At 37.5% G+C, this 21,472-nt stretch overlaps 1 protein-coding gene across 10 annotated transcripts; it reads left to right on the top strand.

Annotated features, from left to right (window-relative positions):
- Positions 1–164: 164 nt before the first annotated feature.
- Positions 165–19,809, top strand: LOC103712080 (splicing factor 3B subunit 3). Of its 10 annotated transcripts, none has more exons than XM_039117337.1 (15): positions 208–519; positions 1,614–1,748; positions 1,905–1,984; positions 2,134–2,217; positions 3,628–3,715; positions 3,849–4,012; positions 4,176–6,186; positions 9,426–9,736; positions 10,270–10,588; positions 10,816–10,971; positions 11,157–11,298; positions 13,358–13,434; positions 17,714–17,853; positions 18,809–18,917; positions 19,061–19,809. In XM_039117337.1, exons 1-15 carry the CDS (start codon positions 337–339, stop codon positions 19,253–19,255), a joined length of 4,194 nt encoding a protein of 1,397 aa, XP_038973265.1. In that variant the 5' UTR covers positions 208–336; the 3' UTR covers positions 19,256–19,809. The 10 variants fall into 10 exon arrangements, 7 of the variants coding, with proteins under 7 accessions (XP_038973265.1, XP_038973266.1, XP_038973267.1 ...); XM_039117339.1 differs by lacking the exon at positions 208–519 and adding an exon at positions 3,411–3,476 and having other exon boundaries at positions 1,612–1,748; XR_005507525.1 differs by lacking the exons at positions 18,809–18,917; positions 19,061–19,809 and adding an exon at positions 12,794–12,898.
- Positions 19,810–21,472: the final 1,663 nt, after the last annotated feature.

The following is a 21,472-nucleotide window of genomic DNA, read 5'->3' as shown; positions in this document are numbered from 1 at the left end:
GCTGTAAATGGACGGTGGATGATTTTTAATCGGACGCAAATAGGTGAGAACTTGAAGCCGCGAAGAGGGAATCCGCGCGACTCACCGTGACTGTGACTACGCCTGTACGGTGGGACCCGAAGTAATCCAGCATCACGGGGCCCGTCCGAATGGACGGATGATGATTTCGATGGACAGCGTGATCTAAGTGGACAGCAACGGGGGCCTCCTACCAGTCCAAGCCGGTATTTCTTTCGCCCGAAGTTTGTTTCCAGCTTCTTACCAACCGAACCCTAACTCTCATTCCATCGAAACCCTCCCCTCCTCCGGAGATCAATCGATCTATCGAGAGAGGCGATGGCGAGGATGGAGGAAGAGGAGTTGCCAGCCGGAAGCCAGTCGTGGCCGCAGGCCCCGGTCGGCGGCGGCGGCGTCGGCGTCCACTACCTGGCCAAGTGCGTCCTCAGGGGAAGCGCCGTCCTCCAGGCCGTTCAAGGCCACCTCCGCTCCCCCTCCTCCTTCGACGTCGTCTTCGGAAAGGTGCCTCCTTACCCCTTTTTGATCTAGATCTTTGATTTTCTCGAACTCAACCATGGTCCTCTTCATACCAGTTTCTCCTTCGGTCATGTTCTTAATGTGTACTAGCGGTTGTTTCTTCATGAATCCTTGATTCACAAAGCCCCGCTAGCAGTTATCTTTATCTGCTCTCTATTCACTTTGATTCGTTTTACTTTGGTATTATTTCATGAATAATTGTATATGCCGCCTTAATTAATTCTGTTTGCCCTTCTTATGTTGTTGTGCCATTGTAATTTGTTCGTTTCTTATAACGTTGAACCAAGTTGCTGAAGAAGGTGAGGGTATTCAGACTCTTAAAGGCATAAAATCTTCGAAATTTGACTTGAGATGAAAATCCAAGCACAGTATAATTTACTCCTTGCTGCCTAAACCAGGAACTGTCTTGTTGCTGCCCCTTTTTGCTCACAAGATATAGAAACATAGGGTGTGATGCTGGTTTTATGTAGGTTAATTATTAGATTCTAAGGGCGCTACTGGGGTGTAAGCCCCGAAAGCCTTTGGTACTTAAGTAGGGCGAGCAGCCCTTAAACAAAATCAAAGGCGCGACCATCCCCCCCTCGTTCCTTACATTTCTTCTTGGCTGCTTGGCCTGTAGTAGGTATCTGGTTCACTGCTTTAGGTATTAGTACTATGGCTTGTACGATGGGGATATGTAAACCGTTCATTTTTCCAATAGGATATGTAACCCCCCGGGCGGTGCTATTTATTTCAGCCAACAATATCTGGTCCAGTGTAAAACTGGCTATTGGTGTTAGTTATTGGACTTTGATTGCTGAGTGCCATGTGATATTATAATTGCACGCATGCAAATGTCTTTTTTTGCCATAGTTCACTCACAGAACTATATTACAGAAGTTTTAAAGACTGAAATTGTCACAACTCACCAGGCACTTCGATGACCAACTTAAGCAAATGAATGTTTATTATGAAATTGTGTGTTGCTAAAAGAAACATAGCCCATTCAATGCCCTCTTTCCTCTGTAAGTTTTGATTGTAAGAGAAAGCATTATTGATGCTTATAGTGACCATTCTTTGTAATGTACAAATGTTTTCAGGAGACATCACTTGAATTGGTAGTAGTCGGCGAAGATGGAATTGTGCAATCAATCTGTGAGCAAAGTGTATTTGGCACGATAAAAGATCTTGCTGTACTGCGGTGGAATGAGAAATTTCGTGACGCTATGCCTCAGGTTTCGTTGTAATTTATGCTCCATAGCATTTATTTTATGAACTAGCGGCTTTGTTTTGAGGCATTAACATATAAATACATTATCATACACAATATTTTATTTGTGTATAAAGAATTCTATCCATTGTCTTGATAAAATGCTGCTTATGTCTTACAGGAACAAGGGAAAGACCTTTTAGTTGTTCTTTCAGATTCTGGAAAGCTTTCTTTTCTTACCTTTTGTTCGGAGATGCACAGGTTAGCTTGCCCTATATTCTTCAAATGTGATTGTTAATCCATTTTGCTACGAGATATATCTTTATTATCTTGAGGTGTGTGCACTTCCACTAAATTTCTTTCATAAGGTGAACTATAATTAATTATTGGTGTACGCTAATTTGGTATAGGTTCTTTGCGATGACGCACATTGAATTATCCAAACCAGGAAACTCGAGACATCAATTGGGAAGAATGTTAGTGGTTCATCCTGAGTAAGTTTCTTCCCGACCTTTCTTCTGTTTTATTTTCTCTTTGGAAATCAGTTTTCTAAAATACTCGGCAGTAGGCATTTCGTACGGGGAAGACTTGGCACATTCTAGTTGAACTCCTTCATAACGAGGTGGTCAAATGACTTGTATTGGATTTCACTCTGCATTAACTGACTATTAACATGTGTTTAATTATTCCCAGTCTAATTATGATGTATTAACATTATTTATCCATTATAACATAGCATAAACTATATTTTAAACCTCCTCAAGGTGACAGCAATAATCCCATGATTCATTGCTATTGTATGAACTTCCAGATCAACAATATGTTGTTGGGTTCTGCAAGGAGTAGCAAAGGTTTCTGACATGGAGAGGGATAAATGGTAACTGAATTTACCTCTCTGGGTTGAACATGTGTGGGCCGATCATACGTATTAAGTCTCCATAAGTTTACATAGGTATGGGATACAATCTCTGGCTCCAATATTTAGAAGCATGAGTCATAATTGCTGAGATGAATGAATGATTTCATCGGGGTCGGTTCCATGTATGAGCAAGTAAGTGCACTTGAACGGTGCAAGTAGGACACCATGTGTATGATGTAACTTTTAAAGCGGTATGAGCAGGGAAAAATATCATAACATATCAAGAACAGTGTCATCAGCTAGAATAAAAACTTGCCCTAACATAGGATAAAATGATGAGGGACAACTGAAATAATAAAAGGTGAAACTTGAATTTGTGTTTTGGGGGTAGGAATGGAGGTGGGAAGCTAGACATAAATTGCTTGCTGAGCTTGAATCAATCAAGGATGTCAGATAAATAATAAAATATTTTATAAATTGTCACTGTTGAATGGTACAGTTACGAATTTGGCTAGCAATGACTAAGGTACAAGGATACTCTCTAATGAGTCTCTATAAGCTTTTTGGCTCCTCTGCTATATAACTAGCAACCAGTAACTGTGTTAGCAGAGTATCTAGCTGTATATGCAAAGGGTATTTTGGAAATGACATTATTCAAGCTCAGGTCCTGTAGCAATGTATTCGTAGACATGTTTTTTTTTTTCCTTCTTTTTGATGAAATAAACTTAATGGTATTTAATTCGGTTTTAAAAACTTCATACATTTTTTGTTTAAGTATTCTGAAAATGTTGGACTCTAATTTCCAATAGCAATGTTTTCATTTCACAGTGTCTTCATATTTGTTGTTTTAATGCTGAACGAGCATGGTGAAGTATTTCAATCTTGGTAGTTGTGGTAGGTACTTATCTTTGGAAATAGGATGTCTACTCATGTTAAAAAAGAAAATGTTTTTCTCTTCATTTCTTAGGTTTAGGTTAATGGCATCCCTTTTTCAGCGCCTCAAGTCGATACTGGAAATCACTTAGCTTTCATTTTTGTTTTTCAGAGGTTCTTTTGTTGCTGTTAGTGCATATGAAGACCGATTTGCCCTGTTTTCTGTGTCTAAATCTGCTGAAAGCAATGTTGTTGGTGAGGTCAGTAATTGTGAATCAGTTGATCAACCTAAATGGTGTATTATGTGTAGACTGAACAATTTCTTAAGTCTGGTCCATCTAATATGTTATAGTACTCATTTCAGATTTTGAAGATCTCATGTCATAATTTCAGAAAATCTTCTATCCACCAGAAAATGAAGGAGAGATGAGCACTACAAGGGATACATCAATGACTAGCATCCGTGGTACAATTTGGAGCATGAGCTTCATTTCAAATGGCACCAGTCATCTAAGCATGGAAGGATATGATCCTGTATTGGCAATAATAATGCACAGGTGTGGTTTGGTTGCATTGTGTTTCTGGGTGCCATTTTTCCACTGACATTGTGTGAGATTGCCTTTGTAGGAGTTTGTCTACTGTTTCAATGTTATTGATACAATGTCTACATTAAGAGTTGAACATATCTGACTGCAGAAGGTTTTGAAATTTTCACTGCAGGAAAGTCTCTGCCATGAATGACTTGATGTTGTTTGGATGTAACTCTCGGACACATACTATTCATTTTCTTTCTCGATTTCCAGAACCTGGACCTCTTGCACTTAGTATATCTGCGGTGCCTCATCTTTCTGGCTTTGCATTTCTGTTTAGGACCGGTGATGTGCTTTTAATGGATCTTAGAGACCCAGAAAATATCTTATGTATTCACAGGATTAACTTAAATTTACCTAGTGTTATTGAAGAGCGAAATTCTATCGAGGAATCATGTAGAGGACTTGATGTTGATGATGAAGGTATGTTTAATGTAGCTGCTTGTGCTTTGCTAGAATTGAGAGATTCTGCTGATTGTATGGTCAAGGATGATGACCCTATGAGCATTGATAGTGGAAGTGGTAAAGGAAATTTATATCGCAAGCATGTGTGTTCATGGAGTTGGGAACCTGGTGAGTCAATGAGTTCAAAGTTGATCTTTTGTTTGGACACAGGGGAACTGTATATAATTGAAATTAATGTCGACACCGAGGGAGTCAGAGTTAATTTATCTGACTGTCTCTACAAGGGTTTGCCTTGCAAGGCGCTGCTATGGGTCAATGGTGGATTAATTGCAGGGCTTGTAGAGATGGGAGATGGGATGGTCCTCAAGTTGGAGCATGGTAGGTTGCTTTACAGAAGTCCCATTCAAAACATAGCACCAATTCTGGATTTATCTGTTGCTGATTACCATGATGAAAAACAGGATCAAATGTTTGCCTGTTGTGGAATGAGTCCTGAGGGATCATTAAGAATTATTCGAAGTGGTATTAGTGTAGAAAAGCTTTTAAGGACTGCCCCGATTTATCAAGGAGTAACTGGTACATGGACACTGAGGATGAAAGAAAGTGATTCTTACCATTCTTTTCTTGTGTTGTCTTTTGTTGAAGAAACTAGAGTACTGTCAGTTGGTTTAAGCTTTATTGATGTCAGTGATGCTATTGGTTTTCAGTCTGATGTTTGCACTTTGGCCTGCGGTATGGTGGCTGATGGGTTGCTTGTGCAAATTCACAGGACTGGTGTAAGACTTTGTTTGCCCACTACATTTGCTCATTCTGAAGGTATCCCTCTTTCTGCACCAATTTGCACCTATTGGTATCCTGATAATGTGACCATCAGCATGGGTGCAGTTGGATGCAATCTGATAATTTTAGCTACTTCTAATCCTTGTTTTCTATATATCCTTGGGGTCAGATCACTTTCAGCTTATCATTATGAAATATTTGAGATTCAGCATGTGAGACTGCAGCATGAAGTATCTTGCATATCTATACCAAGAGGACATGTCAACCATGAGCTTTTAGCTTCACAAGTTAGATTGTCTCACAAGGATCATGAGGCCAGTCTCTCAAGTAAAGTTGAAATCAGGAAGCTTTTTGTCATTGGTACACATAAACCGTCAGTGGAAATTCTTTCATTTTCCCCTGAAGGAGCCTTCAGAGTCCTTGCTATTGGAAGCATCTCAATAAATAATATACTGGGAAGCCCTATTAGTGGTTGCATCCCTGAAGATGTTAGACTTGTATCAATTGATCGGCCCTATGTTCTTTCAGGTCTGAGAAATGGAATGCTACTTCGGTTTGAGTGGCCTGCAATCTCTACATTTTCCCAGTTAGAATCAAACAGACAGGGCCAATTTGGTAGTTCTTGCTTTAGGGAAGTTGAAAGTTCCTTACTGAAAACCATGTCTACATATTCACTTGGTAAGATGATGGAGAATGCTGAAAACCCTGTGCCAGTTCCTTTACAATTGATTGCCATCCGTCGCATTGGGATTACTCCTGTATTTTTGGTATCTCTGCATGATTCACTTGATGCAGACATTATTATTCTCAGTGATAGGCCTTGGTTATTGCATTCCGCACGACACAGCCTTGCATATACATCTATTTCGTTTCAGCCTGCAACTCATGTGACCCCGGTGTGTTCTGTCGACTGCCCCAAGGGAATTTTATTTGTTGCAGAGAACAGCTTACATTTGGTGAGAACCCTATGTACTAATTTTAATTTTGTTTTAAATTGCTAAGAATAGGCCTTTTTCATTTCCTTTTGAGCTATATGCTTGTCCTTACCCTATCATTACATATAATGTATATCTACGAACTGCCAAAATATACATTTGAGATTATTTCTGCTCATTTGTAGGCCTTCTGAACTCTATCTAGATCCCTCTTCATTAACTCCATAAGCGTGACACTTAGGTATTGATTGGTTGGTACAGTTTTCCCTGCCGAGTGCCAAATTATCTTCTTGGTTGCTACGAGCACAACGGAACATGCAAACAACTAGTAGTATTTGATGTTGTAAATTTATTAGTTCTGTCTAATGCATGGTAAATATACATCATTTGGTGGTATCATATATGTAAATGAAATTTGGAAGATTCAGAAATTGTAATTTTGTTTTTTTTTTCAACAATTAAAGGTTTGGTACTGGAATACTATTTGATGTCATATTTTTATTAGTTCCATCTAATGCATATTGTTTGCCATGCTGCATGGCTGCCAATAGCAGTGTCAGGGCTTGCCACTTGATTAGGATGTTGGATTCTGTGAACTCTACAAATACGATGTAACAACATGGCTGTATAGATTTGGACATGGTGTGAATGTATGCATACTTTGAGTTTCATTAGTAATCAAAGTTAATGATGTATCAATGCTGTTTATATATAATACTTCAAAAACGATTGCACAAATCTGTAAGACATCTGTCAAGATCATATACGAAAAGTAAAAAAAAAGGTAGCATATTTTATAAATGCAATTATTCAAACCAAATGCATGTATCGATATAATATGAACTTGAAGTAAGACCGTCTTGGGTAGCTAAAGAGGTTCTAAATTTCTCGTAATCTATGAAATGACCTATTATAGTCAATAATCTTGATTCTTGATGCTTGGGCTAACTTAGTTTGCTGCAGGATATACTTCATATCATGTACTCTAGATTGGGGCATGTATTGACCACCCATGGTGGGTATGTTGAAGGAACTAGTGAAGTGGGAGACAGGGAGCAAAGACACTATTCGAAAGACAAACACAGTAACAATAAAAGAAAGTGGAGCTGAGCCGAGGATGTGTCCAACCACAAGAATTTCAATTGTAATAGAGTAGACAAGTGAACTGCCTTTAGGCCTCTAACTTAGAAAATCAAGCTCATCTAAGTTTGGTAACAATGCAAAGGTTTTTCCAAGTACATGTGATGCTTCTTAGACAGTTTGTAGTTAGCTAATAGGTATAACTAGATTTCATTTCCTTTGTTTCCTTATTTTTCCCCCCTGTTTAATATGTTGGATTTTGGAGCAATCTGGTTTCACCATTTTAAAGAATCTATGAGGATGTAGGTAACATATTTTTGATCAAGGTTTTGAGTATATAAGAGCATTCATATCATGGGAACACAGTACATGGTACAACCCACATTCCTCAGCACGCTGTTTTTGTTGAATGCTTTGTAATGCAACTAGTTTAGAACCTATTCATACGCTGTCATGTTTTTGTTGAATGATTCATATAATAACCATGTATTCATCCAAATGCATCTCCATAGCCTCTTGGGATTTTTTGTATTGTATTTGAGCAACTTTATTATGGGAAAATGTTATCTTAGATATCGTTAGATAAATATGGAAGTGTATGGAATAGCTAACCACAGGAAATGGTACATTCTCACCTAGCATGGGTTGAAAACCAAATATGTCTTGACCAAATAACTGGAAATTATCTTTAATTCATTAAACATCCTTTAAGTTACTTAAATACAAATGGTTACCAATTTACGTTGTGATTGTGAGACTTCCATTTTTCATTTCTCTTCTAGTCCTTTTGTATGTCCTTGTTATGTTGGCTTAATTCTATGTGAAAATCTAAGATTTTAGTAACATCTGGTAGCCTGAACCCAACCATACATTGGAGCAGTTTCTGCAAGAATAGGGAATCAATTGTATTTTTTTTTTTTTAAAAAAGTGCATTGAAGGAGGAGCTTCTTGTAAGTATATTTACTGGAAGTAACTTAAAAAATACATGCCAAATTTGTAACAATTGCCTTTTTTTGCAATTTAGGTGATTTTGTTTTTACTACCAATAGTACGTGGTGTCCCACAGGTGGGTTATGTACCATAGTCTTTATTGCGCTAAGTTTGGTTTTAGAAGAATATTTCAGCAGTAAGAAGCATTAGAAGCAGGTGTAGGTATGGGATTGAGAACTTGGCTCCTTATGCTTGGAAGAAAAGAATTTGGATTTCCTCCTGGCATCTCTGACATGGTCCTCCAAGTGAGCAATTCACAAATGTTCTGTCACTGCATCAAGGTTGATTTTAGAATAACTTTTTTTTTTTTGTCGTTAATCATGCTTAAAATAAGAATAGTTAGAAGTGTCAGGAATCAAGTGTAGACTGTGCTGAAAATCAAGGGTTTGTTTCCTTGTGAGCAAAGAAACAAAAGTAGGTTTCCCCCCCCTGCATATCTGGCATGGCTTGCCTGCGGTGAACATGCATGTGCAATGGATCAATGTAAACACAAGAATGCAATTAATGTTAATTCATGAGATAGAAAAATACATGTTTTCTCTGACAATTTCAGGGTAGTAGAGCATTTAATAGAGGCTTTGCAAGATCACAAATGTGGAAAAGTGAGCTCTTATCCTCCAAACCTCATTAGGATGCACCTCCTTTCATCCCATGTTTTGAAAAAGGTTTCCCCTCAGGGGCTGGGTATAGTGAATAGTGGCTAGAGATGATAGGGGGGATTATAGGGTAGTGTTGGACTTGTGCTTTTGTGTGAAGTCCTAGTCTTATATAAATGTATTGCTCAAGTTTAGGAAATTACGCACAACTGTGTACTACTCAAGCAAGACACACATATCATGAAAAATATTATTACTAAATCTTGAAAAAATCCCCAAAAGGAAATTTAATCACAGATCCTAAAATAAATCCATACAATAAATAGAACTTTTCCAAATGAAAGTTGCAGACATATCATTGTGTTGTCAGATATTATGTATATATATTAACCAGATCTGTGGCAGAAGAATAATATCATCTTCTGAAGTAACTATTCTAGTATTAAAGCACAAGCTGCTTGTCATTCATTATTGAAGACACAGACTGGTCTTATTGCCGATCACTTCTTAGTTATTACTGTACCTTTGTGTTTTCGACCTATATTCTCATAGAAGCAATATTATGTTTCTATTGTTGATTTCTTTGTTTTGCAGGTTGAAATGGTTCATAGCAAGAGACTAAATGTGCAGAAGTTCCCCATTGGAGGCACACCACGGAAAGTTTTATATCATAGTGAAAGTAAAACATTGTTGGTGATGAGGACTGGACTAACTGATGCTACATGCTCGTCAGACATATGCCGTGTAGATCCTCTCAGTGGGACACTGCTTTCAAAATTTAAGTGTGAACCTGGGGAAACAGCAAAATGCATGCAAATAGTGAGGGTAGGAAATGAGCAAGTGTTGGTTGTTGGGACCAGTCAGTCTGCTGGCAGGACTATTATGCCTAGTGGTGAAGCTGAAAGGTTGGTTTCCAGGACTGTTTCTTCTCATTTGTCCTTTCCTCTTCCAGCTGCAAAAAATGCATGTTCATCAGCATGTAGAGCCACTATACACTTATGCACTTGGTACCCTTTAAAAACAGGGGCAATGTGGTCATCTCGACAGGTTGTATGCTGGTGTGCAAGGTCCAGTTTATGCTTTTTTTCTCATGCCAACTGCTGCTGCTGCTTGCTTGGGAGTGTATTGCACAGGCAACTGTAGTTGACATGAGAAAATATTAGACGGCATCTGCTGTTCACCTGCCATCATTTCTTATTTCTTTCCCAGCATTTTTTTTGACACCTTTTTATGTAAATTTAGATCATTTGCACAGCTGTGTTATAAGTTTCATCAGAAGAGTTCATAATTTGTATGATATATTTGGTAATATTTGTTGCTAGTGCTAATCCTCCTCCGTTACCATTAAGACTTTTTTACCTTCATGAAATATTATTATCGAGCGAATGCAGTTTTATAACATTTAATCAGTTGATTAACCTTACTGTGATTGCAACAGTGCCAAGGGACGCTTGATTGTGCTGAGCTTGGATAGTGCACAAAGTTCTTCAGAAGGCAGCTCGTTGATCTACTGTTCAACTTTGAATTCTTCATCCCGAGTTGGTTCACCATTCCATGAGATTGTTGGTTATGCAACTGAACAGTTATCAAGCAGCAGTCTTTGCAGCAGTCCGAATGATACTTGCTGTGAAGGAATTCAACTTGAAGAAATGGGAGCAGTGCAGTTGCGGTTAATTTTTCAAAATACATTATCTGGTGCTGTACTCTCTGTTTGTCCATATCTTGACCGATATGTCGTGGCATCTGCGGGTAATATTGTAAGATATCATTTTCAAGATGATAGATGATTAGAGAAAGTTTTAATTTGAATACTAAGGTAATAGCTGTCGGGATAAGTTCTCACCTGTAACTGGACTGATATTAATTTTGCAGCTCATGTGAGGAACCATGTAGTTTTGTTGTTAAGGGCAGTGAATATGACAAACGCACACACTCTCTCTCAACTTATATGAGTTTAGCTAATGGATAACCTTTCCTTCAACAGCTCTTTGTTTATGGTTTTGTGAATGACAATCCTCAGCGGTTGAGAAGGTTTTCTTTGGCAAGGACACGCTTTACTATAACTTGTTTGAAGACTCATTTTACTAGAATAGCAGTTGGTGACTGTCGTGATGGTATCCTTTTCTATTCTTATCATGAGGTATGCTGTATCTTCTGAAATCTTCATTAAGACATGTTTTTTTGTGTCCTACAACATAATTTACTTTTCCCTTTCATAATTAAAATGTTTTCAAGGTTTGGATTTTTTTTTTTTGGGTCCATTTTTAGTCTAGGTTCTGGCTCCTTGGGTTAAACAAGCTTTGCCATGTCGGTTCTTTTTTTTAGGATCTTAAGAAACTGGAGCTATTATATTCTGATCCTGTTCAGAGGTTGGTTGCTGATTGTGCTCTTATGGATTGTGACACTGCTGTAGTATCAGATCGTAGAGGGAATATATCTGTTCTGTCATGCACAAATAACTTAGAAGGTATATGATGCTTTACATCTTTGTGTCTCATGCAATTTTTTAAACTGGTCTTGTCAGTTTGTGCTATAAAATTGTCTTTGTTATCCTTGAAAATACATGTGCAATAAAATTGTCTTTGTTATCCTTGAAAATACATGTGCAATAAAATGAAAAGTTTGCTTGCTTTTTTTTTCCTCCCCAAAATGCTTCTACTTGTTGACTCGAGCAGATAAAAATGCTTCTGTTGAAAACTACTCATAATGATGTCATATATTCTCTTGTTCTTTTCATTCTCTGCATTGGTGTTATTGTTTCCTTCGGATGCATATAAATGGTATTTTCTCTCTCTTCTCTCTGTGCGATGCTGAAAAATAAAAAAAAAAATCTAAAAGATAATATTAGTTGATTATTGGATATAAAGATAAACAAAAGTAAAGAAAATAAAAACATGTTAAAGCATTTTATATTGCTTGAGATCGGAGTTATATAAAGTTTGTTGTTTTTGTTAAGACTATTTAAAAATTCTAAAAGAAACATGGAAATGTAAAAATGTTGTAATGTGTGCTTCATCATTTTCAATGTGAAAAGCAATCTAACACATGACAATCTGAATTCTAAAAGTTGACAAATGCAGGGGTGTGCGAAAACTGCAAAGCATGTTTCTAAAAGAACCAAGACAAAATATAACTCCACAACTTTATGAAAAATTGCTAGAATTTTCACCTGAAGTTCAAATTCCTTGTACTAGATCAATTAGATTTGCAGACGAAGATGATTAATTTATAAAACCAATTAGAAAGTGGTTTGAGAAATATATTTTGGTTTTGGAAAATAGGGGAAAATTAAAGTCAGATCTCATGGATCTCTGAATTCAGGAGGCCTAACGTAACCCAGGACCAGCATTCTCTTTGGCAACATTTGGTTGCAAAATAAACTGGAATGGTTGGGCGTGAGCGTGACTTCTTCTTCCATTTTATTAGGTCCTGTCCTGCTAAACACCATTACTTGGTGCTGGAATAAGAAAAGTTGGTGCAGGGTAACTTTTCGTGTTGTTACTCGTTTATCCCTTGAAATAGAATAGGTTTATTCTGTGAAAATTGTAAAATAGACTTATTCCTCATTATTCCTCCATTTGACCCCCTTTTTGTCCCTTACTTTACCTGTATCCAGGGCTAAATATAATCCACAATTAAACATGACCTTTCGCTTTGTAAAGTTCTCACAAGCAGAAAGTCTCTGAAAAATGGGCATCCTAGTGCACGAGGCTCCCACTACATATGGGGTCTAGGGAGGGTCAGATGTACGCATCCTCTCCTTCCATCAAAACATCCTCTCTATCATGCGCATAACACATGCCAGAGTCCACTCTTCTAACACACAAACCACTGTATCCTCTGATTCTGTAAGCAGCATTAAATGAACATTATGTGTTTGCAAGTTATATATATGAGCATATATCAGTACAATCAATAAACCAGAACTGCTTTCTCAACCTTAGAAGATAACTTGATCTCAGGTGAATCCTTATGATACCAAGCAAGAGATAAATGTAAAAATTCTCCCAGGTGACTCATGCAATGCTTGGATCTTTGGTGGGGCTGCGTACATCTGACCCTCCCAGGTAACTATCTTTGCATGAGTCACCAAAACTTTTACTTCACCTTAATTATCCTTATGGAAAAATTGCTTTTGCAGACTGCTGCTTTGATTTTCTTGTTTCTATGGGAAATTCTCTGAGACTATTTGGAGTGGGCCTCTCATGGCCCGAATTCAAGAGTTTGCAGTGTAGCATATTATAATTAAAGGTGTTCTAAGCAATCTAAGCCAAATGCTGAATTATGCGAGTAAGGATGAGTCTGTAAAATATTGATAGAAGCTACAATTGTTTTTTTTGTTCCTTTGCATTCCATTGCCATCTAATTACTTTGTAATGCCCTTTTTGCATAATAATGCGTAAGTGTAACTTTCCATTCTGGTTTTGTTAATCCTCAGCTACTCGCGAAGTTTATTGTTTACATGTTGGGCATATCATACTTGGGGACAACGTCATGCTGATGCTTATTTTGGTTTTATATTGCAGTGAATGGAAGCCCAGAAAAAAACCTAGCGCTAAATTGTTCATTTTACATGGGAGAGACTGTTATGAGCATCCAGAAGGTAATCCAATCCCTTGCATCTTATTATTGGTTCTCTTGAATTTTGATAAATGAATTGGCTGTGTATAAAATGAAAATGATGGATATATAAACAAGCACACACACATATATATGTATGTATTTATGTATGTATATCTCTTAGTTTTTTCAATCAACTTAAATCTTCGACCAAGTAGAATTAAAAAGAGCTAGAATTCAGGGTGATTTTGATGAATTGATTTAGAGCTTGGATTTAATGCTACTTTTGTTTTCGAGAAATATCAGAGATCAGAAGGCCAGGAAAGTTATATAGTTACATTTATATTGTCAAAGATTTAGGAAACATTTTTAGAGATTTTGTGCTGTTTGCATATACAATGGTCGTGCTGTTTGGAAGCCATGCTTGAGCTGCTGTGGTACATATAATGCAAACTAGATGGAAATCCACCTTGAATGGTATATTTGATGACCATTTTGTTTCATTAAAAAAATCTTGCCCACTCTAGTATGTTACTTTTATGTTGTTAGATGACATGCATCTCCTATGTTTCTTCACAGCTTACAGCATATGGATTAGTGATACATTATTATATTGAGCATTATCCTTTTTTGCCATGAAGAAAAATTTAGTATAATTTTGACTAGTAACTATTAGTTCCATATATTATCTGGAATTGATGGAAATATCTTAGATATCTTCAGGCGTGGTTGAGTTTCAGTAGAATTTTTCTCATTTTGACTGGAATGGAATAGCCTGGATTTTTTTTGAAGTCTTGCATAAGTTGGAAGTAACAGTAGCCTAGTAGAATCTGCACATTTTCTGATAATTTTAGTCTGGGGATTTTTACTACTAATTGTGTCGGTTTGAAAATTCATACAGGTTGGGCAAGTAACTTCTTTCGTGATTTTTATAGATTTTTAAGCTATATTTCCGTTTAGAAGAAATGATTTGCCTGTTAGGTGTATAATTAAAAAGATCATGTGTGTGTGTGTCCATGTATACACATATATATGCACATATGTATGTGTATATGTAGATACATATATAATGGAAACTCTCCCCCAATAGCTGTGACCGTCCATTGCAATTTTTCTGTTACATGTTATCACATGAGATGGAAAACGGAAAGCTTCTGGGTTCACAGGGCAAAAAACACATCAGGCTCCTAAGTGGCATGAGTGGAAATAAAAAGAAAATAAAAAAAAACTCCTAATCAGATGAATGGGAAAGGAAAATAAATATCATAAACAACAAAATAAAAAGAATTCAGACTCCAATAATGATGGATATAGAAGGAAAGGACCAAGATATATACAAGGCATAAACAACCAAAATACCGGCCAGTATTGCAAGAGGAAAGTTAAAAAAGAAAAAAGAAAAACGCAGACAACTAATAATTCACTCTGATTGGAAAATAGAAGAACGAAAAGGAGAAACCATGGAATGCCGTACCGGCCCGTACCGGCCGGTACGGGCCGGTACGTACCGGTCCGGGCGTGGACCGGTACCGGAACGGATAAAAAACCGGTATTTCCCGATTTTTTATCCGAACCGGCCGGTACGGGTGCGTACCGGCCGGTTCGGGCCCGTACCGGCCGGTTCGCACCGGTACGGTTTTTTTTTTTTTTAGAACCACAGCGCCGCGCGCTGTGGTTTTTGAAACCACCGCGTACCGGCCGGTACGGGACCGGTACCAGCCGGTACGTACCGGACCGGACCGGTACCGTACCGGTCCGGCCGGCCACCGGTACGCCGACCGGTACCGGTACGGCGGACCTTGGGGGAAACACTATAAAATGAACGTAATTCCATTTTTTTGGGATCTGGTTTATTTTTTAAGTTCTGGTTTTAACTTGAATGGTTTGTGTAAGATATATTTTTCTCTCTTTTTTTGGATTCATGATATATTTCTATTTTTAACTCCACCCAGAGTTTTTTAATTGATTGATTGAGACTTTGGAATTGGAGTTTCAGAAAATATCAAAAAATAAATAAAATAAAAATAAGTGACTGTGAACCCAACATAGTCGAGAATGCGAGTTTTTATTGAGTTAGGGAATCGAGATGCTGTTTTTCTCATTCATTTTTTTCATTTAATTCCTGTATCATTTTTTTCTCCCTATGATGTTGCCTTTTCGAAGGAAGAGTCATGAGAGAGGGGATTCCAAGGAGTCCAAAAGATAAATAAGGAAAAATGAACCAAACTTATTAAAAGATTTTTTTAACTTACCATATCTCAGAATAACTTTTAAACAATATAAGAACTGCCCATGCTCTTATCAGAAATAAGAACTAAAATCAATTTTTCCATCTAAGACCAGATTCACTATTTCACAAATCACAAGAAATTAGTAATTATATACTATCTTTTTGGAGAAATCCAGGTATTAATAATATCGCAGCCATGAGTCTGTCCATCCATCTGTTTGTGTGTATCTGTATATATGTGTATATATGCCTTTCTGTGTATATATATGTGTGTGTGTGTGTGTATTGTTTATATAAATGTGTATGTGTATACACATACTTGTCTGTGTGTGCTGAATTCATGTGAGTTTTGTAGGTTTGGTCAAGACCAAACTATTTTGTTTAGAACAGATATTGCAGTGTCTCTGAACCATCTCAATTACGTTCATATTGAGTGTTTGAAGTGGTTGGCTGAGTCGCATTCATTTCAACCTGTTTCTTCTAGGAGACCTTACTAGCTTCATCCATCTGATATAGCATGATGTGGCATTCATAAAATGACAACAGAATCCAAATAAGAATAGTTGAGGTTCAATGTCTTCTACTTGGGGACCCGTAGAAGTGGAATATTCGGCCATTGTTAGGGATGTAATTAACTGAGGTTCATAATTAGGGATGTATCAAGCTGTGCTTGATCAAGCTTTGCTTATAAAGAATACCACCCCCCACCCCTAACAAGGGACCCCAGGGGAGATAGAGCAAACATCTCCTCTTTCTATCCACTCTTCCAAAAGAAATTGCATTTAGAGATCCACAGGGGCTTATAGTTTAGCTGGTTGAAATGTGCCGGACAAGCTTGGGCTGCTTCCTATTTGATTGATCTTAATCATCTAATTGCGAGCTGAGCTGAGCACAGGCCTATCTCAAACAGCTTGATACCCTTAAATTGTGCTAGATTCAAATCAGGGCCTAATAATTGGTTTCAATGGCTGACTATGTGTGTGTAGGTGTGCCGCATGCACGCACACTCCGAGAGATGAACCTGATTGAGCTAGGGCTTGCTTAGACTCGGTAAAATTAATTTTGACCCAATAACAAGGATCAACCACAGTTTGTTGTTTATTTGTTTTAAGCTTGTTTGAGCCATAATTGAGCTGTTGGGAGTGGCTACGTCAATGGCCAATCTTCTTCGTAAGTTTTTTGCAATAACAGGGATCAACGGGAATTTGTTTTTCATTTGATTTAAGCTTGATTTAGCCTATAATTGAGCCATTAGAAGTGGCTTAAGTCAATTGCTAACCTTCTTCATAATTTGTTATATAAAAATTTCTCAGTTTGGTCTTAAGAATTAATATTTGAGTTGATCATTATGGTTTTCGTGTACAGAAATATTTCTTTCACTGACTTTTGCAAGTTCTCTTGGTTTCTAAATGTGGCATATTACCTAAAACTGGACCGAAGTTCCCGAATAAAATGTTATATGAAGTTCTTCTCTGAATTGTTAACGTTTCTGCAGAACAATTGCTCTATCTTTCCACCAAGCAAAAACAAAGTGAGATAACTATTGCTGGGTGACAAGGAAATGGGAAAAAACAGCTACATGGTTCTGAGCATGATTAACCATCACTGGCAATAAGAGAGGATATAATTTTGTGTTAATGGATATGCCTGAGTAGAAATATGAATTCAATTTGATACATATCTAACCTCGGTACTGTGAGAAATAGCAGAAGCTACCTGGTCTGCACTTGCTTATCTTTCTACTTGATGTTCTTGGATGGTGATAGCTTTCTCCAGTGATATACCTGGCCACACTTGAAAATGAAACAAAATCGATGTGAAATTAAAAAAATTATCCCCCCCAACTCGTTTGGCATTTGTATGAAACAAAGCTGGCATGTTTCTGCAAGGCTTCATTTATTGTCCTTGTAGCTCTGTGGGGTCTTTGTAATAGCTTGTGTATTAACTGTCAGTGATTTGCAATAAAGAAATGCTGAAAGGGGGAATAGGCATAATTTCATTTGTACTTTGGTGAGGAGTTGGGTGTTTGTATCTTTATCCTCTTTATTTTCAAAATTATGTTCTTAATACTTAATTTCTTAATTGGTTATAGGCTTCATTTTCGTACAAACTTCCAGTGGATGATGTATTGAATGGTTGTGACGGTGCGGAGGTAGTCTTAGAATCAGCCTACAACAGTGTTGTGGCAAGTTCATTGCTTGGAAGTGTATGGATCCTCATTCCTATTACGAGGTAAAATTAATTATTCCTAGTTTTCGTGTATCTCCATTATCATACCAGGAAAAAATATTTTTAAATGCATGCTTTGAAAATAACATAACGTGTCCAACCAGTATATGCTTTGCACTATTTCAGTTAAGATCTTAGTTTTGTCATAGGCATCAGAGTTTATTTAAGTGTTAAACATGATGGATAATATGGGCATTTGTTCCTTGTACCCTCATTAGTTGCTCAGTTGGTTTTACTTTTGTTATTTTGTATATAGCATGGCAAGAGCAAAGGGTTTCCTTCAATGTGTACACCACGTTCTCAAATAAATGACAGACTGTTTAAAATTTGATGCACATTTGCCATAGAATTAGACATTAGTTTTCATTTCCTTGACATGTTTAGAGTGGGAAATATATTGGAAAAAATCATGCATTTATTTAATGTTATAGCATAGTGGGAAAGGGTTGCTTATAAGCCTAAGAGATTGTTAGTGCTATTGAGAAGCTCGAGAAAAGCTAGGTCTTGTTAGTTGGCCAGAAGGAAGGAAGAAGGTTGTCAGCCGTAGCAAAGATGAGGGGGATGTGATCATGTTAAAGAAGGTAAAGGACTCTTGTCTATTTGAGTTCAATAGGGACTCGATCCACATAATGAAGGGCATTTATGCCTGTAAAAAGTATGCATGTCCACCATCATAGCATAATAGAACGGTTGGAGAATGAGGTATAATAAGGCATGATAACCGTATGAAATAAGTATTGCACATCTTGTTGCTTTTAAGTTCATCAAAAAATCTCCTTGTTTTAGGGGGTTGTCATTGTGCTGTAGTTTTGTTGGAAGTGGCTGCTATTTTCTGTTTTCTCATCCTAGATAGCTTTTTGATGATAACTTACATAAAAGACAATTCCTCATTGAGGACTTGGGTTTTCGTTTCTGATCTGCTTATGTCAATCCCTGATAGTATGATGTGATCATGCAGTGAGGAGCACGAATTGTTAGAAGCTGTTCAAGCTAGACTTGCAGTTCATCCATTGACTGCTCCAATCCTAGGAAATGACCACAAGGAATTCCGTGGGCGTGGGTTACCGGTATGATTACAAGACTGTACTAGACTCCGAATGCTTCCTGTTTCTTTCTGATATGGTTGCTTTATTATTTCCTGTGGCTTAGCATCTACAATCCCATCATGTATTTGATTTATATTTCATCAATATTTAATGCTGCAATGCAGGTGGGAGTGCCAACCATGCTTGATGGAGACATGCTTGCCCAGTTCTTGGAGCTAACTAGCATGCAGCAAGAAGCTGTGCTTGCATCATCTGGCTTGCAGAGTACGAGAGCTTCAACTTCAGAGACGCAGCATTTGTTTATCTCTGTCAATCGGGTTGTTCGGCTGCTGGAGCGAGTTCATTGTGCCCTTAACTAAGCTGTCCCGTTTTGAGTCCTTTCCCCTGCATTGGACTGGACGACTATATGAGCACACATCAGAGTCCCACTTAAAATGGGCTCATGCAGCTCAACTGCGTATCCTAGAAATAAGGGCCTCCAGTGCAGCTGGCGCATGGAAGTATCTTCATCTGCAGTGGACTTTCATGCGACATTCATATACAAAAGTGAGCCAGATTATTTCTAGAAGCCTTGGATCCAGGAGGAAGCCTTGCAAAACTAGAAGGGCAGTAGAGCATCCTTGGGCAGGTGCCTCTACTGTTGGGGGACCTTTTAGAAGCTAGGGCATTGCAGAGGACCTGCATCACTACGTATGATTTGTTATCCTTTTATCTCTATGTATACATTAAATGCTGTTGTTATATCCAACTCTCCAAGCATTTGCACCTGTATTCACTGTCCAAGCACTTAAACTTTCTTTCTACTTTCTGTCACTCAAATTGTCATTTAGAGTTTGAACTGTTCCTGGGATCGGTTTGGACTCTGATCCTCCTGACATTGCTCTTAAAGCATTTTGGAAGCTGTCTTCGGCAACAGTTGCATCAAGATAAATCCAGGTTGAAATATCATATTTTACCATATGAAATAAGAGGGGTCATTTTAATGGCTAGGTGAAGCCTATCAATATCATTTGGTCATATAAGCAAGAGAAAGTCTGACTCTAATTCTTAATCTAATGAGTACGCAGGATTGATGCTGGTGTTAGACTGTAAACAAGATCAAGCAGTAACCCCACTGACGAAAAGATGAGTGCCATAAGCATTAAAAAAATACACGGAGAAGACTCAAGATGTTGACTCCTTGTTGCTATTTGCTTTAGGTGCTGTAGGAGGTACAAGTTTGTGTGGAAATTATACCTGAAGACAGCACTGGATTATAAAATTTCCACTTCAAATTCGTGTCTCGGATGATTGGTTATATTGGCCATATACAACAAGAAAAACTGCTATTTGTTAGACATGGCCAAGTATGGGAGGACGGTCCTACAGAATCTTATGAGAAATTCCAGTTTAAGCTCATGGGATGGGCTTCACAAAATGATGATTAGCTGCAAACTCATTTTTTGATTCATGAAGTAGCAACTGTTATTTCAGCTCGAGAAACAAGTATTTTCCATCACCACTATTCTCTATACTCCAAAGCTTTCCTTAAACATGAGTCTTCTCATACTCTAGATACCACTTAAACATGAACTGCAAATATAGAAGAAGACGACAGTGTAAATATTGTTAACTATTTAGCAAGAATATATAAGGCAATGCAAAAAAGTCATTGTGGTCTCCAGAAAAAAAAACCATGGTGGTGCATTCTCAAGAAAATTATGAGACAGCAGTAAATTTTTGTAGTTTAAAGTTTACTGGGAGAAATTAAATAAAATAGGAAAAGGCATCAACTGTCAACTATAAAACAAATTCAAGAATATAGTTTACATGATTCTCTAATTACAAGTAACTTGCAAATTGGGACGACCGAGACACGCTTCACAATGGAGTTTGGTCGAACATGAAAGGACGAGGATTAGATTTCTGCATGAAGATTTGTTCATTTAATTTATGTGTCCTAACTTTATGCTCAGATGTTTGTGTATTATTTAGCTTGAATACTTTGATAGAACTTTCGATAAATATATATAATTTTTCATCTTAAGTTCTATAAGTAAAATCCGGAGGTGTTCATCCTACTGCAAGAGAAACCAGATCATTTAGAAAGAACGAACTATGAATAACAAGCACAAACCAAGTGAACCAACAAATCAGAGAGCTATAGACTTACAGTTCAAGGTGCAATTCCACCTTTTTCTCAACTGCTGCCAAAGTACACTATACTAAGTTCAATTATTCTTTAAAAGAAAGACAGCTTGACCCTCTTTTTCTTATAGTTGCACTCCATAGCTTCAAAGTTGACAGAAATATGAAGAATGCAATAGAGAAAGTCCAAGTGCATAGAGCTGCATGGCTCACCCAATTGACTCTCCATTAATGCTTTTAGTAGAGAGGGAGAGAAACAAGAGGCACATGCATTAAAAAATGCTAGCATATTCATCAATCTGAATTAAGGGAAAAATATCACAAACAAAAAATTCAATAAAAAGCATTTCACTGGTTGATTCGATGACAATCTAGTGCAGTGCGTATGCTGAATACTGTTTAAGGATTCAGTTATTTGTATGATCTTGTAAAAAGCTTCTAAGACACAT

This window comes from Phoenix dactylifera, unplaced genomic scaffold, assembly GCF_009389715.1.
Source record: "Phoenix dactylifera cultivar Barhee BC4 unplaced genomic scaffold, palm_55x_up_171113_PBpolish2nd_filt_p 000204F, whole genome shotgun sequence".
Taxonomy (NCBI): domain Eukaryota; kingdom Viridiplantae; phylum Streptophyta; class Magnoliopsida; order Arecales; family Arecaceae; genus Phoenix; species Phoenix dactylifera.
Note: the sequence above shows the minus strand (reverse complement) of the source record. Positions and strands in the feature narration are given on the sequence as shown.